The sequence below is a fragment of the Gymnoscopelus microlampas genome (genome assembly GCF_963454915.1).
Source record: "Gymnoscopelus microlampas genome assembly, chromosome: 7".
Taxonomy (NCBI): Eukaryota; Metazoa; Chordata; class Actinopteri; order Myctophiformes; family Myctophidae; genus Gymnoscopelus; species Gymnoscopelus microlampas.
This window is the reverse complement of record NC_139944.1, coordinates 32,758,411-32,772,311: the sequence shown is the minus strand read 5'-3', so window position 1 is coordinate 32,772,311 and position 13,901 is coordinate 32,758,411. Positions and strand designations below refer to the sequence as shown.

Below are 13,901 nucleotides of genomic sequence, written 5' to 3'. Positions count from 1 at the left end.
ACATGTTTATTGATGTTGAAGCTTACCGGACTGTTGATTGGTATACAAGGTCCTCCCGTCTGCGGTAGTCCTCCATGTGAGAGTAATTGGTGTTAAACATTGCATCGTAGGTGAAAATCTTCTGCTTGATGGTCCCTCCATCTGTGACCTGTCGAGCAAAAGGAGCAAAGGCATTAATAAGGCAATTTCACCAGTGACGGATAGGACAGACATACCCTTCTTTACCCCCCCCCAGTTTCTCCATCCCACACAAGCTTCTGTTCCTCGCCTCCATCTAATATAGCAGAACATTTTTGGCCGGGGGCAAAGACAGTGCTCTTGCCCACAATTATCCCATTGATCCATTTACAGCCATGATAAGCTCATTTCTTCAACACGTCTAAAAGACAGGCGAGTGGGGCTGAAAACTGCCAGCATAATGAAATCAGTGAAACTTGCTCTTATAGGTGTGCGTATGCGTGCGTGTCCGTGTGTGTATGCATGCGCGCATGTGTTAGTGTGCGAGTGTGTGGGTGTGTGCGTGGGTGTGTGTGCGTGCCGCTGTGTGTGCGGGCGCGCATATACGGTTAAGTCTTAATGAAGACTGACGCAGCACGGTGTTCCGTATGTGTCTAGCAGTCTGCACTCTGCAGAGGTAATGGCTTATGACGAGATACTGCAGAGGTAGCGGGGTAGGATATTCAAGGCACTGGGCTTTTTTTTCTTCTTTTTTTTTGTCCAGCGTGGTAAATGATGGAGTAGCGCTATCCTCTATAATATTCACAGGGGAGAGGGAAGTCACTTAGCATTTGAATGACTGTGATTTCTCCCCTCCTCAGAAGCCACAGACAGACGTAAAGAAAAAGGGTGACAGGATTTTAATGGAACTGCTAATACTGCTTTGAAGAAGGAAATTGTCGATGGGCCGGGGGTCTTTCTTTCCTCTACCGGTGAAGATGCTATCATTCCAGTTCGCCAATCCAATCCCCTTACAGTGAGGTAAATAAAAGCGTCACATTTTATGATTAGTAACCATCGCAACATACTCGCCACACCACGAAGAGACATTGCTAAATTGTCTTTATTTGAGAAAACAATTCTCGGTGCCCTGTGAATGACTGCGGGCCAACTCATATAACCTCTTGCCTCTAGAGGAAGCAGATTGCCTCAGGCTCAGCTTGTTAAATGGTGCTGCACGAGGAACTGGAAACGCTGAAACAAACAAAAGCATGAACGTGAAAAAAATATGATGCTTCTATGTAATGATCGTGAACTAAACTACTTTTGTCACCTGTGATCAATAATTAGACACAATCCAACTGCATTGAACCATTATTGAAGTTTCACAAAGTTTATCTTTATTCAACTGAACCTCTACAAGGTCACCATGAAATATTAAAGGTCAACATGACAACAAGCCTGCCGAGAAGCTTTGCCCAAGTAAGATGTTGTGGCATCCCTGCTCAAGGACCTGAAGATTAGCCATCTGTTCCACTTATATATGCCACATTCAGGATACAGACACCAGCAAAATGTCAGCCTTTAAAAGCAAACCTGTGTTTAAAAATAGGGAACAACGCCTTGTGCTACCATTGACTGTGGTCACCATAATGGACCTTTTTGAAATCCTGGCAAAGAAAGTAAAGTGTTTCTGTCTTACATCGTTGTAAAACACTTAACGTGAAAAAGTGAGTGTTCAACGGGGCTGAACGGAATATCATCATTGGGTGTATGTTAAATGATATACGATGCCAGTATGACAAACTGGTAGGTGGTGCATTTCCACTAGCTAAATGATGAGATGTCAACGAGACTGTACTGTAGTGGTATACATTACACAAGCACAGTATAAGGCAGGCCCACAAAAAGACAGTGTACTGCATGAATTGCGAATGAAGTTTAAAAGCTTAATCTCCAAAGTGTCTTTTTCGATGGGGCATAAATTAGACGTTACTCCCCTTTCTGATTTCAAACAAAGTTGTCAAGAATATTATTGCCATCTGCAGTCAGATGTATACTTTTTTAATAAAAATTCAACAAATCCTTTCAAATAACATTTTCCAGGCAAGCAATCCATGAAGCATATTTCAAAGATATTTCTTCACTCCCGAATCTTGTTTTCCTCATCCTTGCTTTCACAATATCCAATACTGTTTCTGTCAACATCCCGAAAAGTACCTTTCATTCTCAGAAAAAGTTACTGAAAGACGCTTAAATAATTCAAGACAATAAACATGTTTACATGTTTAATGTTTACAGTATTGTTTGTAATTTAATAAATAGTAAATTCTCCTCCATTGTATTTCACACATTGATATTGGTTGATATTTTGTCCAAAGACTAATCTAAATTAACCGCCCCTTCATTTCTAATATGTACGGAATCTACGGTCCTGACACAAACAATAAAATAAAATAAATAAATTACTGTGAGTGCCGTTTTCAAAACGTTTCCTTCTGGGTTTGTTGGGAAGACAAAGACAAAGAGAAAAAGAACTGACAAAGCTCTTGAAACAATTCTAGCCTGTGCTTTTATAAAGTGCAAAACAACGACTGAAAGCCGACAAACTCACTTTCTCTCTCTCTCTCTCTCTCTCTCTCTCTCTCTCTCTCTCAAAGAGAAGAAAGAAAGATTACTTTTGAATTTAGAGTTATGCAAAGATACATAAACTGTGGCAATAATGCTCCACTGGCCCCGAAGTACTAAGGGGACTTGAAGAGACATCTCAACGCTCTCCCTTTTCACAGTCCATCTCATCCAAAAGACATTACAGCTGCCTCTCTCCTTCTCCTCCGCCCCTCATAGAACCTCGGTGGATAATACAGGTGTCAGATTCAGGTTGTCTGTGAGCGAGTAAGGAGCGATGAGAAGATTGCTGCCTCGGTCGGGTCACCTCCGTGACACCCCTCTCTTTATCTACTCCCCTTTAATGAATTCACCTCTTAATTAAGATTGACCTAAATCCCCATGCGTAATGACACAAGTCTGGGTAGAAGTCACACATCAGCGGATGTCTCCCCTTCCCCACCTAGAGGGAACTGCTCCGGTGTGTGAATGACAGATTGAAAGAGGGAATGATAGGAAAATATATAGAGAGAAAGAGCGTGGGAGAGAGAAATAGAATGGAATCTGTGCCAGAATGGCTGTACTAGGGAGGGCAAGAGGGAGATGAACAGTCTTTGATTGCAGAAAAGCACCGTTGGGGGAGAGCAAAGCTTTTGCTATAACTGCTTTGTTGAATCCAGGCCATGCATTTCTACCAGACGAGGCACGGATGCAACCATGCACTATGCCATCTGGAGATATGAAAGAGACAGGCATGGGTGGAGACGAGTCAGCTGCCCTTCCTTGTCTGTACCTTGCCAGACAGACGGTGTATTGGTGGAAGGGTAGCCAGCAGGGCTAAAGAGGAGTCTAGGACAGGTAAGCTAACAAGGAGGGGGAGATCGGGAGATGCTGCAGCAACAGGTGCTACGCTTGTCCCAAGATGCGATAGTGTGGAGATCTCTCCAGACGCTGGGGCGACCTAGATCTTACCTGGCCTGCTGACTCTCCCGCTGACTCTCTAATGATGATTCCCATTATCGAGGTCAGATTAGTACTGGGTCTCGGGGGTTAAACCGAAGCTCTCGCTCCCTCCCTCTGCATGTCTGGGGCAGGCCTATTTATAGGCTGCAGCTGCCTGTGCAGCCGCTGGAGGAAATATAGCTCACACACTGCAGGCTAACTGTGAGAGAGACAACCTCAGCAGTGCCTCTTCATTTCATCCTCTTCATTATACATACTGTATGCTGGAGAAAATTATTTCTTGATGTGAAGGTAAATAATACATCCAAAATGATACATTTTTTGGATGGGTGTAATGTAGAAAATATGATGTTTTTGGAATGAACCCATCAAGTACTATTTGGGATTTTCGAGCTGGAATAGAAGGAATGGAAGAATGGAAGGCGAAATAGGAAATGCATGGAAGCACAAGGCTGAGGGTCATCTAATCCCCCAAGTACACAGAGAGATAAAAGACCCCACAGAGACTGATGGGGTGCCAAGAGAGAAAAGTGGAAGAACAGCACATTATGTGTTCCACACAAGGAACTCTTCAGAGTACACGATAATGGGTTTACAGAGGAAACTTTCATTATTTTTCAGTCTGTACCTTTAGTGATCTACGTCGATACATCTTGTACCTCCAGTTTGATGGACAGCAGCAAGCTCTAAACTAATGTTTTAATATGATTTATTTCCATCCAATCCCTCATTTAAAGAGACTTAGTGAAGCAACAAGAAAGGAAATGATCAAACCATTGTCAAGAACCAACTTGGCACTTTCCTACATATCCGAGCTAATTCGCCTAATATTATTATCTCACAAAGGAATCCATTATTCCAAGGCACAGAGCCTATCTGAAGCAGGGCAGAAGAATTGAGTGGCATTTTATAATGGGAAATTGTTAAAATTACTTTATGCCAGAACAAAAGTGATACAATGTTGACATTTGAATTAGAGTTCTCAAATTCTGGCCGAACCCGACCCTACCCAACCCGACCCGATGTTTTCGGGCCGGGCCCAAAAGCTATGCTAATTAGTCGGGCCAGACTGAGTCTCGGGTTCCGTGAATAAAAAATAAAAAATCTATTACCCCCAAACAAGAAATTTCAACTGCCCCTTGCGGCCTATCGGTAAGGCCGACGGAATGTGTTGGAATGTTGGAAGCAGCTCAAAGTGAACTTTACTCAGGTATCTATTTTGTCGCCGTTCGACCTTCCTAGCCCGTGTTATTAAAGAAATACGGGCGGCAATGGCCAAAACTCAATTGAAAATCGGCGATCGAAATTCTGCGAAAGTGCCATTTTCAAGATGTTTTGGCCATTATCTCTAGGTCCAATCTGCTCAGTTCAAAGTGTGTTGGATGTGTGACTTTGAGGACATCAAGCACACAATGACAACTTTTCGGGTTTTCGGGCCTAAAAGTATGGTAATTGTTCGGGCCGGGCCGAGCCTCGGGCCGGCCAAGTAGGGCCCAGTTAGGGGCGGGCCTTAATTTTCAGGCCCGTTGAACTCTAATTTGAATAAACCCTACAGTACATGTTAATGTGCTCTGGTGAAGAACTGACATTAAAGATTATGCCATATTCCTGCAAATAGTAGTGTAGTAATTGTATATACTAATTAGGCTAATTAATGTTACCAGTGCATCATGATGTTTGGTCTGTATTTTTAACATATTAATTAATTTGGAAGGGTTTATTTATAATAATTATGAATGGCTTTTCTCTTATAATTTAAACTAACACGGTAAACTAATGCAGAGGCCTGTGTTAGTTTACAGGTAGTGGGCTTCCCAGCTGGCCGCTTCAACAAATACAACTGACAGTGTTCTCAGGTTCTCATGTGGGAAGCCAGGAGGGGATTGTGTCATTGTCACTGCAGTAGGGAAATGGGGAAGATGGCATTAATCTCCACGCACGTAACACTCTGCCGGTGAAACTCCTGTCGGGTCAAAGTAAATTCCAAGTGTATCAGAGGTGGCATGTAGTTGTCTACTCCCTCCACAGGCCAACTGGGGGTTGGCAGCGACAGGAACCTCACTACTCATGGGGGGTAATTGGCAATTGAGTAAATGAAAAGTTCAATAACAGAAAAATAAAAAAAATAAGAAAGAAATACGATTATATATATATATATATATATATATATATATATATATATCTCACTGTAGTCTACCTCTATTCTCACGGAATACTACAAAATGATCGAGCGCACACAAAAACATTTATTTCACCCACTTCTTTACACCTGTAAACCTGTGATGTGACAATAAAGATTATTCTGATTCTGAGCGAATGTCTTAGTTAAACAAACTTTGTTCTTGTGAAGCAGTTTTGCCATTTTAGGCAAAGTATTTATACAGATTACAATTTCTATTGACCACTGTAAACGCAAAAGCTAGCCTCTTACACCATGTTCTTGTGAACCACTTTTTTTTTTTATATACAACATATATTGTATAATTATAAAATTGTCTTTCGTATTTTAAACATACATGTACAAGGTACAGTGAGTAGGGTGGCCATACCACTGCCATTTATAAACATACTTTATTAACTGAGAACCAATGTCAATACTATCAACAATCTGTCAATTGCACAATAATCATGTATACAAACTATTCAAAATGGACAGAATCATGATTTATTTTAAACATAAATGTGGACAATGTTTTAAAAATATGTAAAGACAAACGGACATTTACTTTTTTTTAAATAAATAAAATAAATATTTGTTTTATTATTTGAAGCATTTGGAGTGCATTTACCTACTCCCAAATAGTTTAGAACATCCTCTGCATGCCCAGGGGGAACAAGTGCTGAGGCCTGCCACCAAATATGCTGTTGTAACATAATCAGGTGTGAATCATCCAAATACTGTACTGCATTGTATGATGGCGGATTTTCCTTAACTTTGGGGTGGTCCTCAGCACCTGTTCCCCCGGATGCCTGTGGAAATGTGTATCTTTGTTATATCTGCAATTTATTATGGCAGTATTGCACTTGATACTATGTCTTAATCTGTGTGTTGGGTAGATAAATAAAGATTCTAGTTTACATACACACAGACAAATACTCTGGTCGGATTGGCCTTCGGTCACACCTTAAAATAATACTAATACTAAAACATATACTGAATGTCCCAGAGAGGTAAAACAAACTTCTATTCAGATCTATAGAGAACAAAACATGAATCTAAATGTTAAATTGTAGGTTGTAACTAATATGAGACTGACATAAAAGTACCGTACATAGTTGAGGCCTCTATTCTACTTTAATCTGCAGCAGGTACCGCAGCTGAGCCTTAATACATGAAGCCTGGAGTGCCGATACAGTACAGATGCTTACTGAGGCCCCTATGCACAGGTAATACAATGAGCTCTGATGCCTGGCTCTGTGGATATGCTGTGTAATGTCGATCTTCATTCAGAGAGTAAATGCGTCGTGAAGCTGTCAGTGGCCCCTGCCTCTTAACCTGTGGATGTACGGCTCTGTATGCTGCGCTCCCCCACTGGCTGCTGAGTGACAGAGGACCTGGTTAAAGGGATTTCATGCTTCACATGACAGCCATTCTCATCTCCCTCTCTGTCACTGCGCTTGGCGGGAAGCTGTGGCTAATTCAGGCAGGTAAGCTAACTGATGATGCAAACGTGCACCTTTGATGCTCGCTGGGGAGGGCGCATCATGCTTCACTGTGCTAATCTAAACTGCTGCTGAATTAGCATGAAATGAAGCAGGTTTAGCATCACATGTTGTGAATCAAACTAATATATTTTTTATGATCTGAGACTTGTGCGACAGCAAATCAACAGAGTGAAAGTTAATGGCGTTTCATCTGATGCCCTTTTATCTTCCACTGGTTACCTCCAGGGGTGTGTCCTCTCACCACTAAGGATGAATCTGTCCATGGTCCAGTGGTTGATGAATTTAGTGGCCAGTATACAGTATACGCTTCTTCTTGGACATAATGTCTAAAACAAAGTAAATGATCATTTACTTTAGAAAGAAGCCTCCCTCTATTCGTTCTGCTGTTATTTGTGGCTAGATGGTTGCAGTTGTTCAACAGTAATATTTAGGGACAATGATAAGGTAACCTTTGAAGCAACTGCTGATGTTGTTTGTGCAAAGGCCCACCAACACATGTACCATGTAAGTACTTGTATTCAGAAGCTCAGAACCCTATATAACTTAGTTGACTGGAGTGAATTCCATCAGGGCTCCATACTAGGTTTGCCAGCAATTACCTCCAAACCAAATCTCGTAGTCCAAAACAGCCAATCGACGACCAATCTGGAAAGCCATCGCCAAATAAAAAGGAAAAACAGCGCCCTCTGCTGATTTTTACTCTTTCACTTGGCTCTGGGCCGAGCTCAATGGAGCACCCGTGTGCAAGGAAACCCGTTTTTTGGTCTCCCCTCAGCGCTCCACTTCCGGTGGTGCGCTTATGTTTTCATTCCCACTAACAATATTTCTACACAGAACACTAACACCACTTCTCCCAGAGAACATGGATCGTTTTGGTTATAAGCCCACTTGTTTCTATGATGAAAGAGCAAGTTAAAATGTGAATATCTTTCTGTGATTTTGCCTGCTCCAAGGACGCCATTGTTAAATGAGTTTTGGTTTGTTTTCAGTGGGAACTTCTGGGAAGGGAGCGCACAGACAGTAAATCCCGCCCACTACATTTGATTGGGTAAAGCGCGGCCTGCTTCCTGATCTGAAGGCACGCCCACTTGTAAGCTAACGCGCACACGTTCTGAATGGGGCTCTCAACAGATTCCGTAGCGTAGCTCTGAATCTGTTCTTGAGAGATTAATCTACGACAAACATTTTTGCCTAATGTTTTCCCCAGAATAGGGACACTTGTTTTATTGAATCTGTTATAAGCTTTTCTTTTATATGATGGTTTGGCTCACTTACATTGGAAAAACAGGATCAGGTTAGAAGGTATTGTTAGGATGTGCAGACAGTACAATTGCTGGCACACATCTCAATGACCTCTACCGTATGTACAAAGTCAGACCCACAAAGAAGGTAGTCAATCCTGTTCAATGTGTTCAGGTTGCTTCCATCTGCTTGAACATATAATCTGCCAAGATGATACCAACAATTTTAAGACCAGCTGGAAAAAAAGAAACAGTTGTGTGTATATTGTTTACGTCAAAAGTCCCTAAAGGTTCAGACTTCCTGTCAAACAGAAATGTAACGCGTGATTACATCAGCAGGCCCCTATTAATAATCATATAATCATGATTTCATTCAGATGTGTGTTTCTCATAGCTTAATGTTCCTCCACACGTAGCTGATTCTCATTATGGAGACACTGCAGGGCTGCTACTCTGTTCTGAATCCAATTCAAGATGATGAACTGACGGTGCATTACAAAAGTTCCCATTTTGAAGTTAAACAGTGCACTAAAATATGTATCTGAAAACAATTGAGATGAAAAATAGGCAGTGCAGTAACATAAACTGCCTCTCTCTCTGCCTCACTGTGCGCGAGTGCCGACACAAAGCACTGTCATTGCATTTCGATCTCATAGTCGAGGGGACAGGACAGACTGAGATTGGTTGAGACACAACCAGTCTCTGTCCTTTTACTAGAACATTTCACAATAAAAGGTCACAAAAAAGCGATTGCAGCTGGACTCTAAGAACGAATTTGTCCCTGCTGCTATTGGCCTTTTAAACTACAATTATGTAAAGTTTGTATTGTTTGTGTGTTGAGTGATGTGTGTTAACTGTTGATGAAATTGCTTCTTGGGAATAATAAAGTTTATCCTGACCTTGACCTAGATGTGTTTTAATGTTTTACTTGTTTTGTTTAAGTAAAATCCAAACAAAATGGTGAAAAGAGAGAGCTACCAAAATAAAGTGTAGGTAATATCAAAGCCATGTGAAAAGGTTAATTAAGTCCCGTCCGTCCCCCATTGATCACAATGTTGTGAATTGCAATGTGGAACTGTGAATTATTGTGGAAATTAAATTGCAGAATGAATGGAAAAAACATATCTGAACAGAGGGGCTCATTTCGATGTTAGTAGTTAGTTTAGCTCTGCTTGTCCATGTTGGAATCATAATGGCTGTATTCCAAGTAGTGACCAGCAAAACATGTTTGGAGAGTCAGGACATATCTTTGTTGAGGGTTCTTGGCTACAGTACATACTCATGTTTGAGCGTCCTCATTGGACCCTTACCTTGTTCAAACACACAGTACACAACAGATATTGCCCCATGGCTGTACATACTGTACATCGACCATGAGAGTAGATTATATTTTCTCATGCCCTGTAATCTGTGTCACATGGTCCCAATAGCAACTCACTCTTTTCCATTCCAATATAACCGAGTGTACAAACAGGTTGAGATTGGCTATGACTGGAGCTGCCAGATAATCATCCAGGGAGTAAAGTCAGGCTTCATAAAAATACAATAAAAATAAAAACGTACAATAGGAATGGAGAAAAAAGCGGCCAGGCCATACAGTATAGCATTCAGAAACAATGCACCATGACCTGAAGGAACCAGTGTGAGGGTCAGCCACAGCCCAGGGATATAAATTCATGCAGTTAAGCATTATGCAAGCGAGTTATCTAAAGCCATCTGAGACAAGGCCATCCACAGAGGGTTATTATGGCTGTCATTGTGACTGTAGGCCTGTCTGTCAGTTAGGGGGCGATGAGATCAAAGCTGGCCAGACTTGATGGAGACAGCCGGTCCTCTCTATCAGGCATAATGCTACCAGTACTCTCCATTGTAACCCCAGTCAATAAATTATAAAATGAAACAGAGATCAAGATGGACATGGCTCAGTCTCAGAAGTGGACCAACACATAGACCCCTTTTCCCTGGAGAAATATGGGGTTGTGGAGGAAAAGCTCTAGCTTACAAGTTGAAGCAGTGGACTTGTGACTGACCATTTTTAGACTGGCGGTGATAAATATGTGCGGGGAATATGAATGAGTTAACCATTCCCGAATCTCAACATCTACTGATGAGGTAAGTGACCCAGAGCAATGCGCTTAACCCAGAGCTATTCAGTGGGGATGCTGACTAGCCAACAGTAAAAGACAGAATGTTTGTGTACTGTATGTATAAATGAATGTGAGGCAGCAGTACAGTAGTGGAAAAGAGGATGCAGCCTCAGCAAATACCTTATGATAAGATCTTTCCTGCCAAAACACTCTGATAATGAGCAAAGTCTTATTGTTAAGTGTAGACAAAAGTGCCTACTAGACCTATCGTCTGCTGCACTACAATCCCTCAACCACATGAATACAGGTACAAAATAACATCGACTTCATTATCAAAACCACACAAAACCACCACAGCAAAAAAAAACAAGATGAGGGGGGGAAAAACCTCTCTCAAGTAATTAATGGAATATTATGTAACACTGTAGCTACAGCTAAATACCAAAAGCACTTCATCAAGTACAGGCACATAATGAAATGCAGTGTCAAGGTGAGAACATCATTGTTTGTGCTTGCCCTTAATCTGTTTGATCAATGTGCACTAAGTGAGCGAACATAGGACAACACATTCACACCTTCCTCCAGCGATGTCTTCATCAGACAGCTGTCAGACAGTGAGAAACTAAAGCTATATAACAATTTGGGAGGTAAAAGGCTACTGTAGGAGACTACAGGTTGGAATGACATGCGTAACAAAGATTCAGTGCAATACAACACACTCTTCATTACTACTGTAGCTGAGTGGGTAGAGAGGCCACTTGGGAATTGAAAGGTCACCGGTTCAATCCTTGGTTCGCCCAGTCAATGTGTTAAAGTGTCCCTGAAGACATTTAAGCCTGATGTATATTGCTGTCGCACAACGAAGATAGCCGAGCTCACAAAAGTGTTGTGAACTGGTAGATCGGCTGTTTTTGGTTTGATTGATTGATTGATGTACTTTATTTAGTAAGACATGAGAACAGTACATGGCAGTACATAACAGTACATGGAAGTACAAGTTCGCAATACAAGGTCTACTAAACTGGATAGCTCAGTTAAGCACAAAACCAAGTATAAATAAAGCATAAACCCCTAAGACCTTTTCCCTGTGCGCTCACATGAGCCATCTGAGCAGCCATATGCTGGGTGTAAAAGCTATATCTTCTCTCCATGGGGCCATAAAATACTCCCTTTACCGTTATCCCTAGATCAACAATCGAGAATGAATATGTCACAGATAAATTGCCATATACATTCATGCTGCACTTGCACATAGTGTGCAATAATAATATGAATGTATTTATAGAGTGGGTGCGGGTGGAGCTGGTGTTTTTTCCTTTCAGGGCACACATCATTAAATGTAGCATCTTGACACGTGAAATCAGCAGTCAGTTCACAGTCTGCAACTTTCACATTTGATTAAGAAGAAGAATTGCATTCACTAAATAGAGCCTATAGATAATAGTCTCGGTTTTAGCTACAGTTTGGGCACAATGAAATCAGGGCTCATGGTGGAAAGGGCAGGATATGTCCAACTGAATTTGGTTGGAATCAGTCAGAGCACTTTAAGAGTTTCTCATGCACTGGAGACCATGACCAGACCTACAAATTGTATACCAAATGCACTGGCATTTTCCTGGTTGTGGTGAATCAGTGGTGTACTGATGATTAACACACTACAATAAGTGTATGCTTGCAAATCTGATGTGAGAATTACAGGAGTTCACATAAAGTGCATGGGGACAGCACACATACTTCATAGTTGAAGGTTGAGTTATTATCCCTTCCCATAACAAACACGACACAGATAATACAAGTACATCAGATAATAATAGTGAGACATAAAGTGGTATCTCCAAAGGTCATTTCAGAGCAAACACTTTAATGAACATCATGGTCAGTCCACCAGATCTGTCTGCGCTGCTGCCCTTGGGGGATTTGAACCCGTGATCTCCTCTTTGCTGTTGCACGTCTCTAACCTCAAGGTGGGAGCAACATCAACCCATCTGAACTAAGACACCTTCCTCCCTATTGCATTCCTACTCTTTTATGTGCAATAAAAAAAAGGGAGTGGAAAATTAAATGGCAGAGAATGTTTGCACTCAACATGGACAGCCTGCAGGGTCAAAATGCTCTTGGTCTGTATGCATTTAACACAAGCTGTAGTGTACCATGTACAGGTATAATGAAGGATACTGAAGTAAAGGAATAATGAAGGATACTGAAATGAAGGGATAATGAAGAATACAACAACGGTCTCCACCAATACCTACTCGGCCCCATGCAGTCAAATTCCGACAATGTTGGACTGGTCAGCACCAGGTATTTCTGGGCACTAACACCTGCTCAGCCCCAGTAACACTGGGCACCAAAACCTACTCGGCCCCAGTCAAACCCGTGACCTCAGAATGGTCGGCACCAGGTATTTCTGAGCACCAGAACCAACCAACTAAATGCCTTCCAACGGTCCCATTTGCATTCACATAGGCTACATTGAACGAATTTGCTTGTTTCACCATATAGTCTACTTTATACATAATTTCTGACCATGTTCCAAAGCACATAGACCTATTCAATTGTCTAATCCTGAAAATGTGTCAATTTACCAATTTCTGTTCAAATTCTCTGCCTCGCGGCGTTAAATACATATATTCTTTAATTCTCCCCTTTCTTCACACAATTTCCGACCATGTTCCGAAGCATATTCAATTCAATATTCAATTGTGGCAATTTAGCAATTTCTGTTAAAATGATCTGCATGTATATTCTTAAATTCTCCCTTAACCCTAAAATTTGCCAATTTAACAAGAATTCTTCGCCTCTCTAATCTGTATGAATTTATGAGAGGTGCTGTTCTCACCAAGTGTTCCACCTCGCTGGGCAGAGTATTCAGAGAAAAATCATAGGTATTGGTGGAGACCTTTCCGGTTACCATAATGAAGGATACTGAAGGGAAGGGATTATGAAGGATACTGAAGTGAAGGAATAATGAAGGATACTGGAGAGAAGGAATAGTGAAGAATACTGCCCAATGGTAAGTGGCAGTGCTGTGCAGCTTACACTGAAGTGTGTGATGATACAGTGTGTGCATTTATGCAACCGTCTCTGCAAAACTCCCTCTGGCAATGTATGTATAGTGAATGTGTTCTTGGTCAACTTGCCTGGGTTATATGCTTAAGGTCACACAATGTAATGAGATGAGGGAGGTTTAGAGGAGAAGGATACAGTACCAATTCCATGCAAGTGATGCTCTCAAAACAATGAAAATGGTGTGAGCATGTATAATTGATCATACCTCAATTACCAACAGGTAATCTTTATTTATTCCACGAAGCCTTGTACAACATTTATTCACCATTTTCCTTCCTACAGATGTGGGTGAGCATACAAGGGCACACAAGTTGGGGGACAGATGGTTTTA

The 13,901-nt window shown here is 41.5% G+C and overlaps 1 protein-coding gene across 1 annotated transcript in view; it reads right to left on the bottom strand.

Annotated features, from left to right (window-relative positions):
• Positions 1–13,901, bottom strand: part of igsf21a (immunoglobin superfamily, member 21a) — a 270,100-nt gene that overhangs the window by 115,535 nt on the left and 140,664 nt on the right. The window contains exon 3 of the mRNA XM_084061419.1: positions 27–148. Within this exon, the coding sequence (XP_083917545.1) occupies positions 27–148 (122 nt within the window). The remainder of the gene's footprint in view (positions 1–26; positions 149–13,901) is intronic.